General features: G+C 42.8%; 1 protein-coding gene across 7 annotated transcripts in view; it reads right to left on the bottom strand.

The window, feature by feature from the left end:
- The window catches only part of ARID1B (AT-rich interaction domain 1B), a 437,894-nt gene extending 412,012 nt beyond the window's left edge, over positions 1–25,882 (bottom strand). For 6 of the 7 annotated variants that reach the window (XM_025866378.2, XM_025866380.2, XM_073894146.1 and 3 more), the window contains exon 1: positions 24,180–25,882. In XM_025866378.2, the coding sequence (XP_025722163.1) occupies positions 24,180–25,853 (1,674 nt within the window). In that variant the 5' untranslated portion in view covers positions 25,854–25,882. Of the gene's footprint in view, positions 1–750; positions 842–24,179 lie in introns of those variants that run through there. The other variant, XM_073894148.1, reaches the window with a different exon arrangement.
- Between the last annotated feature and the right edge of the window lie 57 nt (positions 25,883–25,939).

Here is a 25,939-nt window from a genome sequence, read left to right as displayed (position 1 = left end):
GGGGGGAAATTAAGGAAATGACAGAATGCTTAGAACATGAAAAAGTAATTAAATCATAGCCAGTAAAAATCCCAACAAAAAAGACTACTATACAGAGAATCAAGAAGCCTGCTTTAATATATGCAAGCTCTTGCTAATGGGCCTGCCAACCTTGGGCGATCCATTCACTCCCTGGGGACCCCAGTCTCATCTGAAAGGCCAAAATCCTCCAGCTCCATGCTAGTTAGGGCTGCTGCTTGAGCCAAGATCCCAGAGAATACAGAGTTGTGTAAATAAAGATGGCTAACTGGGGGGGAAGGGTGAAAGATATGGATGGAACCTGAAATGGAGAAGTATGTCCTGCCCCAGTCAAGATCTAAAACGGAGGGAGGCAAACTATGGCCTGCAGGCCAAATCTGGTCTACCACCAGTTTCTGGAGGACCAGTCTGCTAAGAAAGCTTTTTACATTTTTAAATAGTTGGGGAGAGGGGGAAATCAAAAGAAGAAGAATATTTCACAACATATAAAATTACATGAAATTCAAACATCGGCATCCACAGTGTTAACGGGCACACACAGCCTGCCCATCTTTCACATACTGCTCATGGCTTCTTGTGCCAAACCAGCAGAGTTCAGAGGTTGAAACTAAGACAATGCCCATAAAGCCTACAATACTGACTCTGTGGCCCTTCTAAAGGAAAAGTACGCCAACCCCTGACCTAAATGCTTAACTTAACACGTCTATAGGTTGATGAATCTCTGTAACATACCAGAAAGAGCTCAGATTTGGGGCGCCTGGGTGGCTCAGTCAGTTAAGTGTCTGCCTTCGGCTCAGGTCATGATCCCAGGGTCCTGGGGTGAGTCGGGCTCCTTGCTCAGCGGGGAGCCTGCTTCTCCCTCTGTCTGCCGCTCCCCCTGCTTGTGCGTGCACGCCCTCTCGCTCTCTGACAAATAAATAAATACAATCTTAAAAAAAAAAAAAAAAAACCAACTCAGATTTGGGGTACCCAACCTGGCTTGACTCCAAGCTGTGCCCTTAACAAGTAACTGTGCTTCAGCTTCTGCATATACAGAAGAGGGATATTAACCAAATCTCACAAGATTGAGAGAACTAGGTAAGAAAAGCACTGTAAATGATCTGCAAAGTTATTTTTACTAAGTAATATCAAACAACCCACATTTGAACTTTGGTTGAAATTGTGATGCAAAAAGCCTGTGAAATGTATTTTGATGTAAAATGTGTCTTTAGAAGAACGAATAGAGAACAAGGACACCTCCAAGCCAGCTCTGATGAAATTATGAAAGCCATAGACAAGAACCTGTTTTTCAACTGAGTGACACATTAAGGCACAGTGTCCCAACTTCAGAAACTAAAAGCACTTTTTGAAAACCATATGCCATTTTTTTAAGGCTTTAAAGGTTTGTTAGCTGCACTGTACATGAGTTTAACATTTATTGAGGACCCAGGCAGTATATTCCGACAGTTCACTTAATCCCCATTTTACTAGTAAGGACACAGAAACAACAAGGTTTATGGTTAAGATATTGGGTCCCAGCAATGAACCTAATTCAGTGAACGTGACAGAAGCGAAGTGACCATGATATAAATTAGAAATGAGCTTTCTAACTAGAAAACAATCACATCACAAGGTTTCAAAGTTTGTATGTAACTCTTCCTATTTTTTTTCTTCCGTCCACATGTGGAAAAGAAAGAAAATAAAAGGAAAGGTGGCCTTTGAATGAAAAATATTTTTTCCCAGTAGCAGCTCTAACAGCAGAGAGTATTCCTATAGGGCAAACTGATACCTGCCCCTGAATGAAGTGTAAACCTGCTTCTTCAGTAATGGCAATGGTAAGAACAGCAGTCAATACTCAGAAAACACTCTCCATATGCTTACATAGAGTGTCTCATTTACTCCGCAAAACAACCCAGCGCTTGGGTACTTTCTCGTCGTTTCAGAAACAGTAAGTGGCAGAGCTGGGTATTCAAACTGAATACCTTCCTCACTGGATTATTCTGTCTAGTCCTTCTCTCACTTAGCAGGCTGCCCAGCAAGAGGCAGGTAAATTAAGTGTGTATGCTAAATCTGCCTTAAAATTCAAATCCAAGGAGTCACGACCATGCTCCAGAATAAGCATCTACCTAAGAGAAACCAGACTCCAGGGTAAGTTGCAGGAGGTTTGTTCCAGCCTGAATAATATAAGCAAACAAATACATACTCATAATAAGCAATTATTAAACAGTCAAAGGTCAGTGAGTAAAGTACAGAACTTTAGCAAGATGTCTGCATTCGTTAAACTCCCGCTCTAATTACACATCTCTTTACAAATACTGGCAATTAGTAAGTAATACTGTCTAATCTTTAAAACTTAGTTTTAGGAAGAGAAAAAAACAGGGACATGAAGAGATCAAAAGGGTCAGATTTTTAAAACACACTGGCAAAAGGTAACCACAGACACATAGGAAAAATTCTGTATGAATGCCCACTCAGGGCAGGATACGGAATTTGAAGCTTATAAACTGATCCACTCAGTGTGAGCAGCTGAGGAGGGACAGAAAGAACTGGATCAAGAAAAGGAAGAGGAATAAAAAGAAAAAGACAAAATGAAAGCAAGAAGAAGCACACCATGAAAACAAAAGGAGAATTCACTTGAAGGGGATGGGGTGGGGGGGGGCTCGTAAATGACCGCAAAACAAAAGCAAAGGTAAGTCGAGGTAAGTACGAGACAGATATGCACACAGAGGGATGAAGATAACAGGAGACAGATAGATAGAAGGTAGCTCAAAGATAAGAGCAAATCGAAAGGAGGGGGAAGGAAAATATTTTGGTTCCCTCTTAAAATGGCAAGTAGCATCTACGACAATCTTTGCAAGACCCATTTACGCCTCTCTATGTGAAAACTCACAGGAAATATACATGCATTTCTATTACATAAATTTATAAATGTAGACTGCATTCCATAAATAAAATGCTGGCTCTTCGATCTTCATTGAAAGGCTTAAATAAATGCATAAAAATCACACACACACACACACACACACACACACAACCTCAATCATCTCTACATCCTGGAGTCAGTCCAACAAAAAACATGGTTGCTTGGAAACTGTATAATCAATTTATTCTACTCCCTATATATACCTATTACTATAGTGGTTAAGTAAAAAAAAGGGATGAAAAAACTGTCATAGTCACACATACACCCATTAGAAGTAACAAGGAGATGGAAAGATGCAAAAGTAAGACCAGCTGTAATAGCATGATAGGATGCTGCTTGTCTGTTTTCTGCCTGCAGTTACAGCAAATATGTATACACATACATAAATACAACACAAGACATATACTCGTAAACATATATACACATATTCATCCACCCCTTTGCTTGTAAGATGCTAAAAAAAAGTTACAGATATAAAAAATAACTTATACTTAGCCCCAGAAAAACAAGGCCAATGCATAATCTTTCTCTTTATTTATTTACTACTTCTCCCCTCACACTCTCCATGGAACATCTATTTTGGCTATCCTATGATCTATGTTTGAAATTAAAAGCCCCAGTGGGCTGGGAGAGCTGTAACCTTCTATTTGCTATATCTTAATAAATTCTAAAACCCTATAAAAGAAACCTCAAAATCAAAGTGAAGGAAGGAGTAGCCAAAAAATATAAAGCACCACCTATTAAACCTGTAGTCGGTCCCTGAATTAACATTTGCTATTTTAGAAGTAAAAAGTCCATGATTTCAACACTTCATTATCTTTCAGTTCAAGCATTATTATTCCAACAACTAAATCCTAAAATCATAAATCCTAAAAAGGGTATTATTCAGAGTAGAACGATGCACAGCAAATGAATAGAGGAGTATATGGGCATAAAGAAGCAGTGACATACTTTACACATAATCAAGCTTCCAGAAACACTAAAAATTTATTTTTGCTTCATCTAATGATGATGCAGGAAAATGTTTGCAAACAGGAAGTTTATTTCTCCTAATCCATTGCCTATAGTACTTCTTAATTATTCCTCATAGCAACACTATAATCTAACACTTTCAGAAGGGCTGCGATTTTTCTGACATAGATTTAGGTCCTCTCGCGAAGACAAGCTGTGAAAAATCGGGCAGGGGAAAAGGAGAGAGGTGCCGTTTACACATTTATCTGCTCGGCTCACACCTCCAGTAGAACATCACCAGCCCATTAAACATTCCGTGCTGCAATAACTTTGTCTCCATCCTTTTGACAATTTGTTTCACGCCTCATTTGCTATGAAGAGTTAAAACATTTTAGTCAACCTTGAGAAAGCAATTCGATTTTTTTCCACAGCAAAATGCATAACCTATTCCAACTACCAAACCACTAGTTAAAGTTCAAACTGTGACACAGAAAGAAATCAAGTACTTGCCTTCAAACATTTCAGAAGGAAAAAAACAAACAAAAAACAAAAACACTAACCAGTCTTACATTTATTTTCAGTGGATATAATAAAACAAAGTGAAGTAAAACAGCCCTCCCCACGCTCAGTTCCAAAGAGTAGCAGCCTCTTCTCTCCTCCTAAAAATAGTGGACAACACAGATGTCCTCTCTGTTCCTACAATCCTCAGATGACATGGTAGAAAAGCCTGGACAAAACAGTCCGAAACAGAGAAAGAAATTCTTTCTTGTAATATTGTTTTATTGGGTTTTTTTCCATCAATTTTTAATTTTGGATCATCACAACACATTTGGACTGTTGACAACAAAGAATATTTTCAAAATTGAGATTCAATCCTATTTATGGCCATCCAAAATCAAGGAGCTCACATTTTGCACTAAGAGTGGTGCACAGTAATCGTATGTTTAAAGCGTTTTCAAAATTACAAGATGCAACCAGAGTCTCCAGAGAGCACTGTCCAGTAATACTTTCTGCAGCAATGGGAACATTCTATTCTGTGCTGCACGTGTGCTCTTAAGCACTTAAGATGTGGCTAGTACACTGCACAACTGCGTTTTTAATTTTACGTAATTGTAATTAATTTTAACTTAAATAGTCACATGCGGCTGCTGGCTACCAGACTGGACAGAGCAGTTCTACTCGGTAACAATGCTACGAAAGCATTCTGCTGGAAAAACATCCTTAGGTCACATTATGTATCAGGATGCGGAGTTTTCTCTTTAGGAAGGTGGAATGGTAATAAAAAGTAAACCAAGTATAAAGATCCCCTTCCTTCACTCTCATCAAAAAAGAAATGCACCTTAGTTCAAAACTGCTTCCAAACTGGCAGAGCAGAAGGGGCCGAAGGGACACGTATAATAAAGGCGTGGGTCCTGAAGAAAGGGAGTCCGGGGGCGCGCCGTTGGGCCCCCTCTCCTAGGACAGACAGAAGAAGGAAAGGACTCTCCTCTAGCTCACCTGCTGCCCGCATGGGGGCGGGGGGAGGGGGGACCACCTACTGTGCGGCTTCTTGGAAGATTCTATCTTCCACATCTAAGCAAATAATATCCCATCGATGGGAAAGGGATATTTTTCTTCACCGACATTTCCAATATCCTCATAGAATATCAAATGATGTGAATATAAGAAAGCAAGAAAAAAAACTGCTATTACAGTGACAGCTTCCACAACAGAAATGCAGCCCACTCATCTAACCCTGCTCGCACTGGGCACTGCTGAGAACAAATGCACTGGGAATCAGAATGCCTGGGCTCACACCGGGCGCACGCTGGGCCCACGCCACGTCCTAGACACGCTCCTGAGGCTTATCCAGACTAGGCCTCGTTGACTCGTCTGTAAAATGGGTACAATAACAATACCTCTTTCATAGGTTATGCCAAGTGGTTCTTATAATAATCAGGAAAGTGTTTTATATTACTAATTACTCAAAACTTAACATTTCAGTACAATGGAAAAACAAGGAATTTCCTTTCGAGGTTCCAGGTACCATGAGGGAAAGAGGATGGGTAGGAAGCTGTAATTTAAAGAATGACTTCACTACAAACACACGGTGGAAAATCCATACATGCCTAACAAGTTTAACACCAAAGAATAACTTATACACACAGAACAAACGGTTTCAGAACTTTTAGTGGCTAATCCTGAATGCCAGCTCCCAAGCACAGGTTTTCAGAGACAGTAACGGGCAGATGTCTAACAACAGCTTCTACTCCTGCTGACCACTGCCCTAGCCTAAGATTACTGGCACAGACGCGGAAATGTTTGTTAAGTAATCTCTATAAAAATGTGTCTCCCTCCCCTCAGCCTACAAATTCAGTGTATACCCTCCACCCTTACCAAAGACCAACGGCAGCAGGCTGCGGAGTTAATGTGACTCAGATTTACTCGTGGGGCCATCCCTTGTTGGCCTTGCTCAAAACACATGTGCCCCCTCCGGTCATATACGAATGCTGCAAGGACTAAATTAGGGACCTCACATAACACAGGCGGCCCCTCAACGGTCATACACTGAGTCCCACCATGTGGACACGAGAGAAAGGACCCCTCAGGTCCCTACCCAGGCAGAGCACAGTCCAACAGGAGAGGGAGAGGGCAACTGGCCTTTAGGGAGCACGCAGCCCAGTGCCTGGGCGCAGGAGGCAACACAGCAAACCAAATTCTCTAGCCCTCTCCCAGTTAAATTTAAAAACAAAGAAAAAAAAATCCCACTCCTCTTCCTACCATCTGAAAGCCTCCTTCTCACTTCCTAGTCACCCTACAGCCTGCTGCAGCTTGTCTCCCTCCTGACTCTTCTTCCGAAGGTCATCAATGAGCACAGATGACAAGACCTCAGCGCCCACTCTTATCTGAACATTCCTCAGAGCCTACCACAGCTGTGCATGTCTCGCCTCCAGAAACCTCTGTCCCCCGTGGCTTCGGTGGAACTCTCCCCATGCTTTCCATCTCCTTTTCTGGCTCTCTGGCTGGCTCCCTTTCCACTCTTTCAATGTTAGTGCTCCCTAAAACCCCTCAGCACCCCTTTCTTCCCCATACACGTGCTCCCATGGGCAATCTCATGAACTCCATTCTCAACCAGCACCTCATGTGTAGAACCCATATTTATATACTGGGCTCAAATCACCCTCCAGTACTTTCTATCTGCCTGTGAGCATCTCCAGTTAGTTCTTTGGAACACATCTCAAACCCAACATGTCCACAACCAGTCTGTCACTAAATACACAGGATGATTCAAAAGTAAGTGAGCACCTTCAAAGAGTTACAATACCACGTGATTTCTCCCTGTGGAGTCAGATCGAGAGCTTTGTGTTTGCATCACTTCCTCCTCTCGGCTTGGAGGAAATGAAGGCAAGCATTGGGGCTGCCATTTGCCGTTTCAACCACTGACAGTAAAAATGCTGCATTTCATCGCTGTCCTCTGACACCAGAGGTGCATGCTGAGCATTTCTGAGACTACAGAAATAACCATAATAGTTCTTTATAAAGCAATTTTTATTACATATTCACATATGGCCTCATTAGCAAATAACCAGTTTTGGACAGTGTTCAATTCTTTTGAATTCCCCTGTGCCGCTATTCACCCCAACTATAAAGTGTGTCACCCCCACGTGGACAGGTGGTTCTGCCATCTCTGGGATTAAATTTCACTGGAAGGTAAGCCTTATGAAAGCAGGGCCTGTGTTTTATTCATGGCTGTGTCCCCAGCACCTAGAACACTTTCATCCATCAGGCAACCAGATCAGCATCTGACTAGATATGAATACCTATTTGTTGAATGAGTCAAGGATGAAGTAGCACAGTATCTGCCCATCAACTTCAAAGCCTCCCACCGACCCTCAACCCTGGTTTTCCATTCTTCTTTCCCAAGGTTTCTTGGGGTATGGAACGTATCCCTCCAAATGTCCCCATATTACTACCCTCGATGCTTCTCCTACCAGATTGGGGTCCGAGGATCTCAAAGACAGCGAGGCCTGGAAGGCTTGGCCTGCTTCTCACCTGACTCCCTCAGAAGGTCACCAGGGACAAAGCCAGCACAGCTGGTTCCCTCCCTGTGGTCGGCAGAACTTGCCGCAACTCATCCGTCTGCTTCTCCGAGGCCCCACTTCTCACCTGCTGCCCACAGCTGCTCAACTAACTCCTCCACTTTGTACTGATACCATGGCAAAAAAGGAAGTTACCATGGAGAACCAAATAACTCTCATCTATGCCTGAGAAGGGAGGGAATGGCTTTCTTCTTCTCTGACAGGCTTGACTTCCTGAGCGCCCTGACAGTTACCTCCTGAAGGCTTTCTCAGCTGTTGCAGGATGTTACGCTGGCGCTACTGGAAACCGTGCACTGGATGAATGATATATTACTACAGAAACTTTCTGGAAGTACTAACACAGGTGTTAGCTTTCTAGGCAAAAAACAGATACCTTATACCATAGGGCACAAGATTAAAATGTGACTGATAAGACACCAGGGATGCTCATTCCCTTCCTAAGCTTGAAGAACCAGACAAAATTAAAGATCCAGTCTTAGAGAAAAGGACATGCTGGCGACAAACAGCTACAGCCTAAAACACAGGTTACTGGTTTGTTTGGGTTTTTTTCTTCCAATGTGTTCTTAAAAACAGACTGTTAACTCGTTTGCTTGAGATGGCTCAGATGTAGTCGGCATTAACTTCAGAAACTATAAATCCCCGATTACTCCAGGAGTGATACATTACTCTAAATAATGAAACAAAATCAAGTATTATTAGAAAATAGGAAACACGAGACAGGAAAGCCTTCATTTCATTCTAAGCTAAAAATAGCATTCTGGAGGTAGGTCATTCAGAAATATTCTCAACCTCAAACTTGGGAGCAGTCAGGAGGTGAGAAAAACACAAGCTGCAAACCCAGGAAACAGACATGAACAGAGCCAGTACTGTGACCTCTCCCGCTGCTCACACACTTCTGCAGGAAGGGCTAAGCGGAATGGAACTTACACCATGTGTCTATGACAAGCTTATGGGCCAAACTGGTTTTCTTTAAAGCCGTGAGATGTGTGGTTTTATGGACAAGTTTCAGAAGAGAGGAACAGCTGGGAACACACAAGGGAAATCTCCCAGTATCATACCTTCTTATTAGCCAGAATTGGGAAGAGAAAGACTAAAAGGGTCTCAGGACGTATCCCAACATTCTGTGGCCTGGCCAGCCTAGAAGTTCGCCACTAAGTAAGTAACAAAGGAAACAAGGATTGGACAGGGTCCATTGATCAAGTGCTTTTTAAATACCCTCCCAATATCACTGATTCTGGTTCCAGAATGGCCATGTGGCGACAGCAAAGACAGAAATACTCCTGACTGCATGTCATGAGATGACCTCACCAAAGAACTGGGAGGATTTTCCTGCCTTATATTTGTTCTCATCACTATGCGTTAGCATCTCAATTATTTTAAGATCCGCCAATTTGGGGGGGGGGGGTCTGTCTTACCACTTTCATCATGACAGCAGTTCACTCTGGGCACATGACAAACATTAAATCTGTTGGTTTTTCACTCCAGAATTCTCGCTGCCGGCTGCCTGTGTTCTCCCTTCTCTCCAATCTTCTGGTCCCCAACTGTCACCTGTCCTCCCTTCCATCTCCATTCTCTCTTCACACGTTCTTGGATTTAAGATTTCTGGGCTCATAACACGCGTAACTCAGGACCGAGACGCTGCCCAGTCCATTCATCCATTCTTTCATCAAAACTATTTATTAAGCAGGTATTACGTAGCAGACACTGTTCTAGATGCTGGTCCATCACCTCCTCATCCCAGAAACTTTAGTCACAGCCATGTGTGAATAACTCAGAACAGAACCTATGCTCCTCTTCAAACAGCAACAGACTATTTCATAGCCTCCCTTGATAACTCCAAGCAATGACCCAGATCTTGGGACAGTTTCCTCTGACAGGCAGATGTAAATTAATGTTCAGTGGCACCACGAGAAAAATCATCAATAGCCACCTTCATGCGCTTGAAGCACAGATTCTTTCCTCTTTGTCTTTTATGACCATGGAGCCAAAATATAGTAAAAGCTCGATTATAAGAATGTAACTCTACACATCTTAACAACAAAGAAGTCTATTTAAATTGTACCACTAAATAAATCAATGACCTCTGTGGGAAGAGAAAGGTGGGCATCCAGGCATTCCACAGCCTGAGGATACCGGAATCACTTGGGGGGGGGGGGGGGGGGGGGGGGGGTTGAAGGCCCCGCCGGCCCCCTGGGGGAGTCGGATGCACAGCCAATTTGAGAACTACTCCTTTAGTGGAGACAATACAGGCTTTCGCACCAGACATACCTGGATAGTGAACAAACTTAATTTTACCAGTTTACTTGTCCATAAAGTTGGGAGACTGCCTTGCAAGACTGTTGAAAGACTGCAATTAATACGTGCAGTGTGCTTAGCACACAGGTAAGTATTCAATAATAAGAGCTATTATTACTGTTATTGCTCTTATTAGATCACTATTACTCAGGGCTCTAAAACTCTGTCTCTGAACGTGCAGTTCTTTATTTGGGAGGCCAAGAATAGAAAGCAGTGTGTTTGTAATATTTTTACCAATCACACCTGACTAGAAGGAGAGGCTGATTTCCTGTGTACCCGTGTAACACTCTTAATACAGGTCACCGTTTAGGGGCACCTGGGTGGCTCAGTCGATTAAGCATCTGCCTTCCGCTCAGGTCATGATCACAGGATACTGGGATTGAGCCCCGCATCAGGCTCCTTGCTCAGTGGGGAGCCCGCTTCTCCCTCTCCCTCTGCTGCTCCCTGCTTGTGCTTGTGCTCTCTGTCAAATAAATAAATAAAATCTTAAAAAAAATACAGGCCACCGTTTAAAAAGAAACAAGAAAAATCCCTCAAGGCTTGGCTGCTGACTCACTACCCTTTTTTCTGCCTCATCCGTACCCAGCTGCGTGCTGTCCCAGGAGGGCCACTCCACACCTCTCCACCCGGAAGTGAATCACATGCCTGCCTTGCTCCTTTTCCTACTCTGTCTTCTCAGCCACAGGCGCCTCCTCACCTGAGCCCTGCACTCATCTCACTGGGAGGACGGACTTGCTGCTCCATCTTCCCAACTACACGTAAACAAGCAGGTGAGACCAGAGTCCTACCATCTATGGACCATCACTCCTCGTGTCTGCCATGTTAACAGAAATCCATGAAAGGCCCCACATTCTGCATGATCACAACCAGATACTTTTCCCAATTTTTTTTTTTATTAGTCCTCATATGGAAAGAAACAGGTCTTCCTCAAGTCAAGGGATAACTGTGTATTCCTTAGTCTACGGTATTCATTAAGCACATTCCCCACACAGACACCCTCTTTTGCACCCCATAGAAGAGGCTGGGTATCAACAATGTCTCCCACAGAGCCTGTAACGGATGCTCTGACCCATAATATTTCACAAGCCCTAATGTACACAGGAAAGGCTCGGCTCTGAAAGCCACACAAAAGCACTCATAAATTTCAGGCGGCCCTAATCATGCCCTCCTTTTGCAAAGAAACCAGTTGGAGTACCACTTCAGACCCATTATTCTTATAATGAGAACTTTCCTTCTCAACACTCTGTCATATCAACCTAATCAAGCGTCATGACTATTATTTACACTGAATTTTACTTTAATTTCAAGTATGTTTACCAACAAAGCAAAGGTGAACATTCTTTAAAACTAGTTGTCTAATAAAAACACAAAAATTCATTATTTTTGTTAATTATTTTTATTAATCATTACAAAACTCAGAACTCTCACATGAGTAAAACTGTGTATCAATTCACTTCAAAATTTTAGAGTGTAAAGACAAAGAAACTTGCTGATTCTTCTAGATACACGTGATACATTCATCTCTCCAACTTTCTAATGACTTCCACTTTTGAGAGACTCATCTAGATTAAATGTATGTAAGTCCACGCTTGCCCACAATATTAGCATTATTTAATTCTCAAGTCATGTTAAGAAATTTTTTTTAAATACAAAAAAAAGATTTCAAAAACTTAGATTAGAAAGGAAGAGAAAGAGTAGAGTCAAAGCTGATTAGAAATGCCCATAATGACAACGTCCTTTTTTAAAAAGGACACTGTTCCAAAATGCCTACATTTACCTATCTCTCTCTCTGTTACTTTTCAGATCCTTCACATCAGCACATTCTCTATACCACGGGATATTTTCATCCTCCGCAAGGTAGAAAGCTTGCCTGCCTCCCTCTGTTATCTGTCCGCGTTCCATTTGAATCCAATTTCCTTGCATTACCTCTGCCCAGGTCAGGGATGAATGGCTGTCAAATTCCCAGTGGAATAAAAAGAAAAACCCTTTCTTCCTGAGGCAGCAAGTTTCAATTCACAGAGCACATGGCTAATCTACATATGTGAAGGTCACGGCACTTCAGTCAAAGAGGTTAAGAATGGAACAGCTCACGTAAGGGGTTGTCTTAAACATCTTGGCATGATGCCCAACAAGTAAGATTGTTGAAAAGCAATAGATAGCTTCTGGCAGCAGTAAGGGGAAAAATATTTTGATCATGTGATGCCATACACACTACCTAGTTTATTTCATGTGTGAAACTTTGCGAGTCCCTAAAAAATACCACATATGCAAATCAAATCCAGATTTCAGCTTTAACAGTTCAGCCAGGCTAGTACACCTCCTTCTTCATAAAATGCATTTATATGAAGTTTCTAGACACACCAAGAATAAAACTTCAACATATTGACAACCAGTTGGCTCAAATATCTTAACAGCTGATTACAACTTCTTTGCATTAGTTTTTCAGAGAACCATGAAACCCCAGGAAAGGGTAGTTAGACTAAAAAGAACACATTCCTTTAAAGTTACCCGAACATAAGTGTCTTAAATAAAATTCAACTTCTCCCTCCATTCTTCTCTCCCTCCTCGTTAATAATATAGCAATAGGGAAAACTACAGGAACTTAATGCACAATAAAAGACAAAACACAAAATTGCTTTTCACATCCTATCGTCACTAATTAATTGCTGAATAAAAGTAAAATGCTACTTCTTTAAAGTGCTCATACTTCTGACAAATGTCTCAATGGAGAAGGGAAACTAAGTCTTGCCACACATGATGGATACCAGAGGAGAAACCAAGACTTTCACAGAGCACGCCTCTGCGTGCTATAGCATGCACCTTCCTGAGCGTTCTCTCTGCTCAGCAAATGAAAATGAAAGGAGCTAGCACCAAGAGTGGGGAAAGGGAAGACTTTCAAACCCAGCAAAATCATAACAAATGTGACTACAATTTTTAAAACTTTTCAACAGTTAATAAACTACTTCTTAAACACATGGAGAAAACTAATTAAAAGCAAAAGCTCCATTTCACCAATTGGCAAGTTGTCTGCCTACCACCAATTTCCTTCGATTCAAAATTTAAATTGCTTACGAGGCCGGAGTTATTCAACCCACGTTTCTAGTTAAATGGAATAGTAGGTAAAATAAAAATATCCCACAAACTGTATTATTTATTGTAATCACCAATATTCACATAATCTAAGAATATTCCTCTACGCTAACCAATGAACAACACGATATTTAACAATTTTCAAAGATTCCCTGGGTATCTTTTTATCTGGTACAGTGCCCCTACACCAAGGTCACTAAATGTTTGATGATGGTGAAATTAAATGCTCCAATTATCAATCTTCTGAATTTATTTTCCCTGACCAGTTAAAAAAATATGACTGGCAAACAACAGCAGACATTTCAGAAATGTCATGGATTGCCCCATCACTCACTTTCCCTTAACACTTGGCAAGGTACAGACGCATCAGGCAATAAAGAACTGAAACTGTCTGGACTAGAAATAAGCTTCAAATGTTAACCTATTTGTTCCGAGAGGAAAGACTAATAAGCTGTTAAATTAACTTGTTAAATTAACTAATACAGAACCACATCTAACTCATTTTCATTCATTGTCCATGAGAAAATACAATCCTTTGTCACTTTTTGGAAACATCCCTTTCCTTGCCAGGTGGCATGCCAGTATTTTATCAAGTGTACTTCCCAAAACAATTCCATGGGTTAAGTCTTCTTTCCCATCTCTTTGGGCAGGAGGCAACTTCGAACCTCAGGCAGGTGCAGTCACTTGCTCAAGGTCACACAGGTAGTCAACATCCAATCTTCCAGGTTCTCTAACCTGCTGGCTCTTGCCCTTGCCCCTTCCTGCTTCCATCTCCAGGCCTCATCACTTGGTTAACTTAGTTAACGCCTGCTCACTAACCAGGTCTCAGCTTATTCAACCTTAGTGCGCAGAGGCTCCTTACTTCTCCCCCCACCTCGATCTAGTCTCTGTGGGATGTCCCACTAACATCAGGACTTCTCCCACTGAACCGTTTACACTGTACTGTGCAGCATGTTTACTAGCCCTTAGTGACTGCATTGTCAATCCATCAAGGTCCACGTCCTTGTCACAAGGAATCCATCACCCACCACAGTACCAGGCACACAGTAGGCTCTCCACAAACATCTGCCTGATGCCCTGGTTCTTGCTATACTCCCAAAGCCCTAACACATAGGAGATTGTTCAATACGGTGAAGGTAAATGAACGGAATTCTCCTTTTTTAAAGGATTTTATTTATTTATTTGAGAGAGAGAGTGACAGAGAGCACAAGCAGGACGGGAGGGAGAAGCAGGCTCCCTGCTGAGCAGAGAGCCTGTCACAGGGCTAGATTCCAGGACCCTGGAATCATGACCTGAACCAAAGGCAGATGCTTAGCCAACTGAGCTACCCAGGGACCCCAAATGAACTGAATTCTAAATCCTTCATGCTAGTAACACTATAAAATCATTTCTTTAGCTGAAAAATCCCCACATGATACCCAAAACAAAATCCAAATTAAGATCACCTTCTCATCAATGTCAGAGCACCTAAGAACAACCTCCAGGCACACTGACCTTCCACATAAGACCACGAAACACTAAATGAACAGATTTCCTTGAAACTGTTGTTGGAAATGTATAATATACTCATCAGGAAATTTTCAGTTTAGATACATAATCAACTACTCTTCAAATAGTTCTTAGATGATGCACTTTGAGGGATATAGTTTTCTGCACAGAACTGCAGGAGAATAATGTAGCCATTCATTTTAATTTCCACTTTGTAAAACACCAGGAGTCTATGATAATTCACCAGGGAAAATTATGGATCATATGTTATATTGACTCTTTGTATCTTAAGCACCAAGTGGTGCTCAGAGTAAGTATTTGTTCATAATAGAATTAAATTTTGTCCCTGATACTTTTATAAATCTCAGCATTAACAAAAAAGGAAGAAGAAAAAAAAACCATTCCTCTCTACCTACGTATTTGAGACAGGCCTTTGGCATTCTCAGATTTGACATTCCCAGCTTTGACTATTCGAGAGCAACCCTAAGCCTCTCTGATATGTGAGTAAATTATAATCTTGCTAAGGACCAAATGTGAATCACATATTCAATGAAGTTGAAACAGATGCAGAAGTTACTTAACCATGAATCAGAGACCAAAGTCCACGACTCAGAATCCCAAGACCTAGTTTTAATTTTTTGAAACTTTGTTCATTTGCAAAAAGTACTTCCCCTAAAAGGCTAGTCACTTTCGTAGATCATGAAAGTGGAAAGGTCTCAGAAATGTAAGAAAGGAATGATTCTCAGAATTTACTGATTAATATTAAGGATGGAATACTGTGAGGCAGCCGCTTAGACCTAATGACATCAATCCACCACGGGCTCTACTGGTCAACCAAAACCAATTCATGCAATTGCTTGCAAGAGTCCCAATCAGTACAAAACTACATTTTGTGAGGGAAATTGCAGTGGTATTCACAAAATCTGTGTATTTGCATAGGCCTCAGTTTATATTCACTGAACATGTCCGGGATCTAGTATAGTTTAATAAGATGTTCAGCGGTGCATAGCTGATTAGGCACTGTATTTTTTAAAATTCAAAGCAGCACGGAATTTTGCAGCTGGGAGGGACTGGGGTCACCTAATTGATGGAGGCAGGGACTTATCTGCAACCACACCCTGAAGAGCAGCAGGGCCAGGCAGAGAGCAAGAACTCAGGGTTCACTACACCCTGGAAAGACAGGTGGGAAGAGAAGAGGTACCACATGACAATGCCACAGGATTTGCAGAGATGAGCTCCGTGACAACCCCGCCCAGCAGGCAACATTCCACATCAGGAAACTGAGCCCCTGCTCTATCTCAGAGAAAATGGGCACTCAAGTCTACAAGTGAGTCAAAGTCTTACCAACTCCAAGCCCACGATCTTTCCATTACATCAGGATGCCTTGTAATATATTCGCATTCTCTCGTAAATCCTCATAATCACAGAAATAAACTAATAAACAACAAACATACCAGTTCCCTTAGAAATATGTCTGCCTCTTCAGACAGATTCTTGCTCAGCAGTAGCAATGTTTTACATTTCTATTTCCAAGGTCATTTATAATTCATTGGGTAAAGTGAATTTATTATAAAAAATACAAACTGAAAGCAGAAAATTTAAAGGATATTAAAATGGGGTTAGAGCTTAACATATATATAAATATATGGTCACGGAACCTTAAAATTTGCTTCTTAAATTTTCAGAAATTAGATGCCAAATTCTAGACAAATTTTAGAATTACCAGTCATTTCAAAATAAGGCTATGAAGTACAGTGAATGGTTTAACTTCTAAGATGCTCAGCACAAAAAGAAACAGGAGATACTAAGAATTCTAGAACAGCCTCCACTAATCATCAATGCCTCGCTTTCTGAAAGGTTTATTTCAGGACCCAGAAGCAGTAGCTGAATTTACTCCTCAGCCAGCATACATTAAATAAACAGTTACCAAAAATACTCCAGCAATCCAAGTATCTTCCTAAATCTGAGCAGACTGTTTTAACTTTTCTCCAAAAGCCCATGTAATGTAGAAAACTGAGAAAAAGAAAAAGGACCATTCTATATAAATTTCAAAGTGATTATATTTTCCTTCTTTAGCTATTATTCTTTGTAGTGGGATCTTTATTTTGCTGTGGCACAAAGCCAGTAACTGGTAGAAATGGAAAAGAGTCACTAGCTCACATCAACCAAATCACAACAATCTACAATTATTTGTTTTGCGAAAATCCACTCCCCCACCCAAAAAAGCAGGCCAACAGACTGCTGACCCACATGGTTGCTATTTGCACTTTGTTTAAATGAGCCAGTGCTAAGTCAACGATGCCAAAAATGCCATGCCCAGGTTCAGGGGGAGCCGGCTTTGGCAACACTTTGTCTCCCTGGACCGCGCACAAGAGTAGCAGTGATCCCCACACCCCAGCTACTGGCGGTGTCCGGCACAGGGCTGATGAGGAAAATGGGTACTTAATAAATATTTGCCAGGTGATCATCCGGAGCAGATACTTATCTAGCCTACACCTCAGAGCATACACAAATGCTAAATGCTTACACCTTAAGAAATCATTGTTGCTTCCAAGTACACACTCTTAAATCACAGTACAATTTCTGTGTCCTCTGTGGACTTCAGTGCTAATGTACACAACTCATCGTCTAAAGATGGAACTACATATCAGCATCAATAGCAGTTAAAATACAACTCCAAATTTTACACACAAAAAAAGCCTGTTTCTAAGACTAACCGGGATCTAAGAAGCATCCCTTTGCAGCTGCCCCTAAATTTAATTAAAAGACCAATCATCTTAATTTAGGAATTTTTCCACATACAAAGAATTTCTGCAGTTTTGCAGAGAACTACAAGTTAAAAACATAAGGGGGAGAAGCACAAATTTGGGGCACAGAACACTATGGAAAAAGACACAGCATCACATGGATTTGCTCAGGCTTGGGGGCTGGGATGGCCCAAAACTTAAAACACAACTGGAAAAAAAATTATCATTGTAAATTATTTCCACTAATAGTAGAAAGATAAAACCAGTTTTGAAATGAGGCTAACATGCAAAAGATGAGAGAAGTAAAGGGGGGAAAGGATCACGCTAACAGTCTGTTTTCATGTCCTATTATTTAACCAAGTACCAGGTTTCTCTCAACAAAGTATTCCAAACCTTTAAACAGAAAGTCTTCAAAAAGCTGCTTTTAAACTTTTAATGATCTGACAATGAACAACTAACCTACACAAAACATATTTCCAAGCAGACCAAACCTGGGAAGAAGATCACCCCCAAGTTAGAACTGGGAGGAAGGAGTGGGGTGCGCACACACACGTGCGCAGACACGAACACACAGCATGAGCACTGCTAGCAAATATCTGAGGAAGGACTTACTAACAAACTATGAAGCAGCAAGATCGATGGCTCTAAAAAGATTATTTTGCTTACAATACACATTAATAAATAATATGAAGGCTTGACATGAAACTTTTTATTTCAGTTGGGAAGATGAAAAGTTCTAGAAATGGATGGGGTGATGTCTGCACAACAATGTGAGTGGACTTCATGGCACTGAACGGTACCCCTAAAAATGGTTAAAACAGTAAATTTTATGTTATGTATATTTTATCACAATAAAAAAATACATACATACAATTTTTTAGCCTCCCATGTTCTTGAAAATGTGGTCTAGGATTTTCTTCTGGATTTCATCAAATATGGCTTCCCTTCCAGAGTCACCTAATAAGTAATGACTTGTCTGATTCTCAAGTTTCATCTTTCATCAAGGCCCAAATGAGATGCTGGGAAGAGCATCCTCCAGAAGATGGTGAGCAGAAGCTGAATCTCGTTCAGTTCAAAAGGACTGCCTTGCTATGACAGATCTAGTCCAGATTCTGCTGCCACCTACCTAAAATAAGAGTGTCTATTGGTAAACCGGATACGCTTAACATTTTAGAGCTTTGGTCTCTTTCCGAGCAATAAATATCATTCAAGGAACAAATTAATTTCATCATTAGTTCATCTGTCAAACTCAGTAGCCTTCTAATATTCTTGGCACTGATCCATTCAGAAGTGGGTTTGAGAACTGCCTACTGGATCCTATTCAAATAAGTAAATCTAAGGAAATAGTTTGCTTAGAATTACTCCAAGTTAAAGTCTTTGAAAACAACATGTTTGCTGAAAACTTACTGTGGAAGCACTTATTTTATTTAAAGTCACTCAGTCACTCCATTAGGGTGAATTAGGTTAAAACTACAGTATGCGTATACCAACAATTCCATTCATTCCTATCTTAGCATAAGGCAAAATAAGTGGATACTTAATACCTCAGTACCAATATCTGTTATCATTTTATTTCCATCAAAATTCTAAGAGAAAAAAGTCACTAAAGTATACAAAGTTTTTAGATCAAAATTAATTCACTCAATCACCCAATTAAACCAAAAAGAGCCACTTAGTCTTGTATAAATAGCCTCAAAACTGTAAAAAGCTATATTGTGTGACAGTTCTACATCTATGATATATATATACACATCCCTGGGGGATAAGCAGTTGTGCCTGGTACTTACTTCTCCCCGCAGACACATGGAGAAGTCAAATAGGGATCCCTCAGGTTCAAGCACATGCGCACGCACACACGCACGCACGCACACAGCAAGTACGTGGCTCTACTCTACATATCCACAGAGAATCTGCACACATCTCCTGATGAAGAAAAACACCTCAGAAAAGGCCAGAGAGACCAACTACTATCCAGTTCTAAAGAGGCCTAGGACGTGGCAGTGGCCGGTAAGTACAAAATTTTGTAACATGCATTTTGAAAATCTAATTACTGCTTAAAAAAAAAAAAGGAATTTGAGTTTTATTAACATTCCTTGTGAGCCTCCATAAATCTGTTCTTAAGTGATACACAACAGCTCTTTCAAATATAAATATAAGCCTCAAATTTACAAATCTACACATGGGCCAAAATGAAAGTGACACAAGTGAATTATTAGCTCCTTTTCCTCAATGATGGATCAAAGTACACAGATCCTTTAACTGAGTAGTGTCATTCTTGTAGTGAGAAAAACCTCTAAATTTAGGGCACTGGGCAAAAGCTGGTATAGTTCCCAGTGCATTACATCCAAAATTTACATGTCCAAATCAGTCTTCAAAATAAATAAAATTTCAGAGACTCCTAACAAATTTTAAATCAAACCACTCTCTTCTTATGAGAGAACAGGGTATAAGTAAGCAAAACGATCATCTTTTCAGTTTGCCTGTCATATTGGTATTTATCCTACAGAAATAAGTAAGTTCCTATTATATCAGAAGCCGTTTTTTAAAGATATACTGTGCCCCAAATTATAAAATAATAAAGTCCGTTAATAAGAAATGGAACTGAAAACTCAACCCCATTCTCTTACACCTGTTTTAAAATGTGTGTCTGATAAAATTACCAAATGAACTTATGAGTCTTCCTCCACACAGTCTTACATTTTCAGAATTGGTCCTCAAACCAGAACTAATACTATTTTTATACCAGAGTGAAGATGTTATTCTCTCAATCCTAATGAAAGAACATGATAGTTAGAGGGAAAGTACATTAGTGTAAGTGTCTAAGGGTGACTTGGATTATTTCCATCTCCACAACACACTTGTGATATTTCTGATACAATATGATGCCGGGAAAAATGGAACAAGGAGAAAAAGCGCTGCCAAAAATTCATTCCTAAATATAGATAAAAAGCAAAACCAAAGAAAAAAGGGGTTTAAGGTTTCTCACTATAGGCCCAAGGTGAGAATATGATGTTCCCTGGAACATACTTATCAATTTTGTGTTTAAATATAAACATAAACTGAAGTGATAGCTGTCTTAAAGAGTAGTGATCTTTAAAAAAAAAAGTCAAAAGTAAGTACACAGAAATGAGGATATCCAAAGAAAACAATCTTAAGCCATGTATTTCATTCCAGGTAACCTAGGAAAGCAGAAGACTCTAAACATTTTTGTTATATTTTCTTTGCTTTTGTTTTGTTGTTGTTTTTTTTTTTTAATGATAGGCCTTTTCTATAACCACAGTTGCCCATTCCACCTTCTCTGACGACAGAGCAGCCGGCCAGCCAGCCATATCTCAGCAAATATATCAGTTTAGGGCACAATAATTTCTTTACAAGATTTAAAACATGAGATAGGGTAAAATTTCATTGGGGGGGAAGTGGAGAATGATGTTATGCTATAATGTATCTTATACAAATTTTAAGGTAATCAGGAACCAGTCTGTAACTTCCTGCTTTGTAAACCAGCTAGTCACTTCTTTTAATGGTAAATAAGGCTCTTTTTATTACATTGTATTATATTCTATAAAACTAAGGTAAAAATAGGATTAATGGAATTCAGCACAAATGTGGACATTGTAAAATCTTGGTTACGTGAGTAGACCTCAGTACTCCTTTTGAGACTACTCTACTTTATCTTAGAAAAAGCCAGTAACAAACTGTATCATAAAATGGCTTATTTCACTTTTTAAAAAGACCCCCCAATACAATATACACATATATTTTGTTTCCAATTATAAAAACATTTGCCACCCAATATAAACCATTCCTAAAATCAAAAATGAAACTAAATATGCTAAAGCCACAAGAAAATTTCATCATTTAACAACGTGATTTAATAGTACTTTATGGCCTATAATTACACAGTATATTAGAATTTTGGACAAATACCTATTTCTTATCATAATCATCATAACAAATACTAAATAAAAACCAGCCTTCCAAAAAGGAAAAATTATAAAAAAGATACATTCCACACGTTAAACGGCAAAGTACCCAAAAGAAATCTGTGAATCTAGGTCATATGCCCAGCATTTTTCTTCCCCCTCAAAAATAAAAAAGCTATTCCCAAGGGTCACAATGAGGACATAATGGATTCACTCTCATTCCAAGAAAACAAAATACTTAAAATGATTGGTACCATTAAGAAATAATACTGTAAAGTAACAAGGACCTCCATCTGCCTCTATCATCCTTCCATTCTAGTTTAACAAAGATGTGAATTTTAAACTATCCCTTTAAAAGCAAGCTGACAAAGTAAATCTTTTTAAAATTAATTACATGGGTTTATTTACACAAGACTTCTCTGTGTTTTTACTTGTGTGAATCAAAGATAAAAACTGAAATCACATTATTTTCTATCAAGAGTAGGAAAATATATTTTCATTAAAAGTAAAACTCCAGTAACTACAGATTTGAAAGCAGTGGACACTAATGTCCTCAGCTAGGGATTCACAGGATTATCTGTTAAATTCAGTCCTGTATTCATTCTCACACGTCTCTCCTCTAAGATATGGTAATTATTAAAATACATCTTCCTAAAATAAATAAGCTGAGTAAAAACATATATTACAACCACTGTTAATTCCTTTCTAACAAATTAGAATTTTAAAAACTTTCACAGCATTTAAGATGTCTACGAGAGAAAGATTATTTGGAAGAAGCACAGCCTTGCATGTGATAGTTTCCTTAATACATGTGTAAGCACTTCAAAGAAGGCTCACATCACTGAACCTAACAAAATCATCAAACAGAAAAAAAAAATTCCTAGAGCATTTCTGTATTTCCAAATCAGAAGCAAAAATAAAATAATTTTTAGTATTTCACAAGGTTATCCATTTTTTCCCTTTGACTGTTGTCTACAAAATTAGTTTCCTCACTTCGCGATTTTTTAAATAATACGTCAATTTAACTACAATTCCTCATCCACAAACATCTTTAAACGACTAGAATTGTTAAAACACATGTTACTAAAAAAATATAGCTTTAATCTTGTTATACAGCTAATTAATTATCACTGGAAGATACTGTTGCACCTCAGAACCTGGAAATTTTTAACGTTATAATTTTTAAACTACGTGGGCTGACAATTCATTTTTGGCACAGTTTAATCTGTAAAGGGCACTTTCAGAAAAGCCTTACAAATCCAAAAATTGGTAAAATTCTTGGTTTAATTATTTTCAATTGCCATATCCTCATCCTACAATCAAAGTCCGTGATATATGCAGTGTCCACGTTAAGATTGTCAAAGATCTGGATTTTTGTAAATGCCCACCGTACTGGACACCAGCATAACGATTTTAGTATTTAATCCTCTTATTAATAACTATGATTCATAATAACTTAAGCTTTAAATAATATTCAACCTTACATCTGCTTGTAATAGAGCTCAGTTATTATTTGTGGCAAGAATTTTTGTGACTGTACTGCTCAGCACTTCTATTTACATCAGCAGTGCTAAATGCCCAATGGTGAGAGAGGAGCCAATCAGATGGCAGATTAGATGTCAACTCAGAGGCAGCTGTCTGGAGACTATTACAGCCAGTTTACCTCCACAATTCAAATTCCAAACCTTGCAAAGGAGATCAAGTCAGTCTTTAGGCTCAGCCTACGAGCAAGAAACAGCAAGAGTGCAGGACACTTCCTAATAACGCTGTAGGACCTGGGCGACAGCAAATTAAAGAAAATCCAAATAAATCCGATCCAAAAAGATCAATTTTCACTGGCCTGCTATTTTCCTGGACTTGCTGAATAAAATGTATGCCTGATCCATGATCAAAATAAGTTCAATTTAACCGGAACGCGTTCCTTTAACATAGTCTATCTGTTGAAGGTGACTCCTTTCAAGCAGCCTGTAAGCCAAATAATGGATTTCCTGGCTATTCTCAGGAATGAATCGATTTATTTTAGAATATTTTACCTCCACGTCGTTGTAAATTGGGGTATTATTTTTCCTACGAAGCATTCCAACTCACAGCTCGCATCGAGTATATCTGAATAGCCGGGCAAAACTACGAAAAACACACTCGGCTGCCACAAAGCTGAACCTATCTTTCTTGCCTTCACCTTGCAGGCTAAGAGGGAACGCGGTGTGGCTGGAGGGAGGACAAAGTTCCTCATTCTTTTCCCAGTTAAAGCTTATTGTTGGCGCTAACCGAGAAGACGGAGTCAACATTCCTCCCCAGACCCGTACCGGCCCGGAGCGCCGATTTTGTTACAAAAGCCGCCCGAGCCGTCCCCAGCGCCCACACCGCTTCCTCGCGGCGCAGTCCCCGGCCCCGGACGCGCGGCTCCGCGCCCGGGGTGGGGTGGCGAGGCGGGGGTGCTCGGCGGCCGGCCATCCCAGCGCGCGTCCCGGCCCTCGGCGCGACCCTCTCCCCAGGCCCCCGGGCCCCGCGCCCTCCCCAGCCTCCGAGGGAGGCAGCCACGAGTTAAAATGGCTTTGGGCGCCTCGCCCCCGCCTCCCCCCCGGCAGAAGACGCAGAAAAAGTACGCGGAAAGAAAGAAACTAGGGCTCGAGGCGCGCGGCGAGGCCGCCGCGGCGGAAGCAGGCCCGACCGGCGCGGGGGTTACCTGGGATCTGCCCATGGTCGGGCCGGGGGTGCCGGGGCTCATCGCCGGGTGGCTCCTTTGTTGCGCGGCCGCCCAGGCCGGGCTGGCAGCGGCGTACTGGGCGCCCATGTCCTTGCCCAAGCCCATGCCCGCGGCCGCCTGCTGGCCGCCCGCCGCCGCCCCCGCCGCCGCCGCCGCCGCCTGGGACTGGGGCTGCGACGGCGGCGGCGGCGGCGCGCTGGGGCTGCTGTAGTCGGGGTAGCTGCCGCCGTAGCTCCTCATCATGGGGCTGGGCGAGGTGAGCAGCTGGTTGAGGGTCGGGGTGGCCCCCGACGGGTGCTGGTTCTGCCCGGCGAAGCGCTGGAAGCCCCCAGCCGCCGCGCCGGCGGCCGCCTTGCTGAGGCTCGCGGCCCCGCCGCCCCCGGGGCCCATCATCATGCCGCCGCCCTGCTGCCGGGGGGAGCTCAGCACCCCGTACCCCGAGGACGAGCCCCCATAGCCGCCGCCGCCGCCGCCGCCGCCTCCTGCTGCTGCTGCCGCCGCCGCGGCCGCCGCCGCCACAGCTCCCGCTCCTGCTCCTCCTCCTCCTCCTCCTCCTCCGCTGCCTCCTCCTCCTCCTCCTCCGCCGCCGCCGCCGCCGCCGCCGCCGCCCGCGCTGGGCCGGCTGTAGCCCGGATAATGGTTGTACTGGCTGTTGGGGTACCCTTCGTGGGAGTTCTGCAGGGGGTCCATGCTGTTCGGGGCTCCGGCGGCGGCTGAGGCGGAGTGCATCATCCCCATCCCGGGGCTTTGTTGTCCGCCATGTTGATCAAAGCAAGGCCCAGTGCGGCCGCCTGGGCCGCCGCTAGCAGGGGCAGCGCTGCCATAGTAATTATTAAACTCCGAGACGGCCGCCGGGCCGCCGCCGCCGCCGCCGCCGCCGCCGCCACCACCGCCACCGCCACCGCCGCCGCCGCCGCCCCCGGGCACGGCGACCGGCGGCTGCTGCGCGCCCAGGGCGCCCAGGCCCGGGTGCTCGAACCGGCCGCCCGCCGGCTCCCCCATCTTGGGCGGCGCGTCGTCCTCGTCGCCCGGCTTGCTCAGCAGAGGCTGGCCCGGAGGGTCGGCCTGGCTGCCCGCGGCACTGTCCTTGGCGCCTCCATGTTGCGGCTGCTCCATGTCGGGACCGGGCTGAGCCGCGCCGCCGCCCGCGCCGCCGAGGCTGTTGTTGTTGGAAATGGGATGTTGCTGCTGCTGCTGCTGCTGCTGCTGTTGCTGCTGCTGCTGCTGCTGCTGCTGGAACTGGTTTAGCTGCTGCTGTAGTGCGTGGTGGTGGTGGTGGAGGTGGTGGGCATGGTGGTGGTGGTGGTGGGCATGGTGGTGGTGGTGGTGCTGCTGGTGGGGCGGTGCGGCGGGGGCTTCGCCAACGGTTTTCAGTTTGTGGTTGGGGAGCAGCCCCGTCTCCATGGCCGAGCCCGGGCCCGACGAGGAGGAAGAGGAGGACGCCGCCGCCGCGGAGGAGGAGGAGGACAGCGCGGCGGCGCTTCCACCCTCCTTGAGAGCCGCCTCGGAGCCGCCGCTCTTGGCGCTGTTAGTGCTGGCGGCGGCTGAGGCCGCCGTGCTCGCGTTATGGGCCATGTTCAGTTCGTGACGGGGGTGCAGGGGGTGGTGGTGCACATTATTCAGGCCGCCGCCGTCGCCGCCGCCCCCCAGCATGGGTCCCGGTGCCGCCGCCGCCGCGCCGCGCGCCCCCGCCTCCAGGTCCCGGGCCCCGGGCGCCGGCCGCGGCCCGGGGGGCGCCC

This window comes from Callorhinus ursinus, unplaced genomic scaffold (genome assembly GCF_003265705.2).
Source record: "Callorhinus ursinus isolate GAN/ISIS: 27379988/994484 unplaced genomic scaffold, GSC_fseal_2.0 scaffold6, whole genome shotgun sequence".
NCBI classification, from domain to species: Eukaryota; Metazoa; Chordata; class Mammalia; order Carnivora; family Otariidae; genus Callorhinus; species Callorhinus ursinus.
The sequence above is the reverse complement of the archived record's forward strand: the minus strand, read 5'-3'. Positions and strand labels throughout refer to the sequence as shown.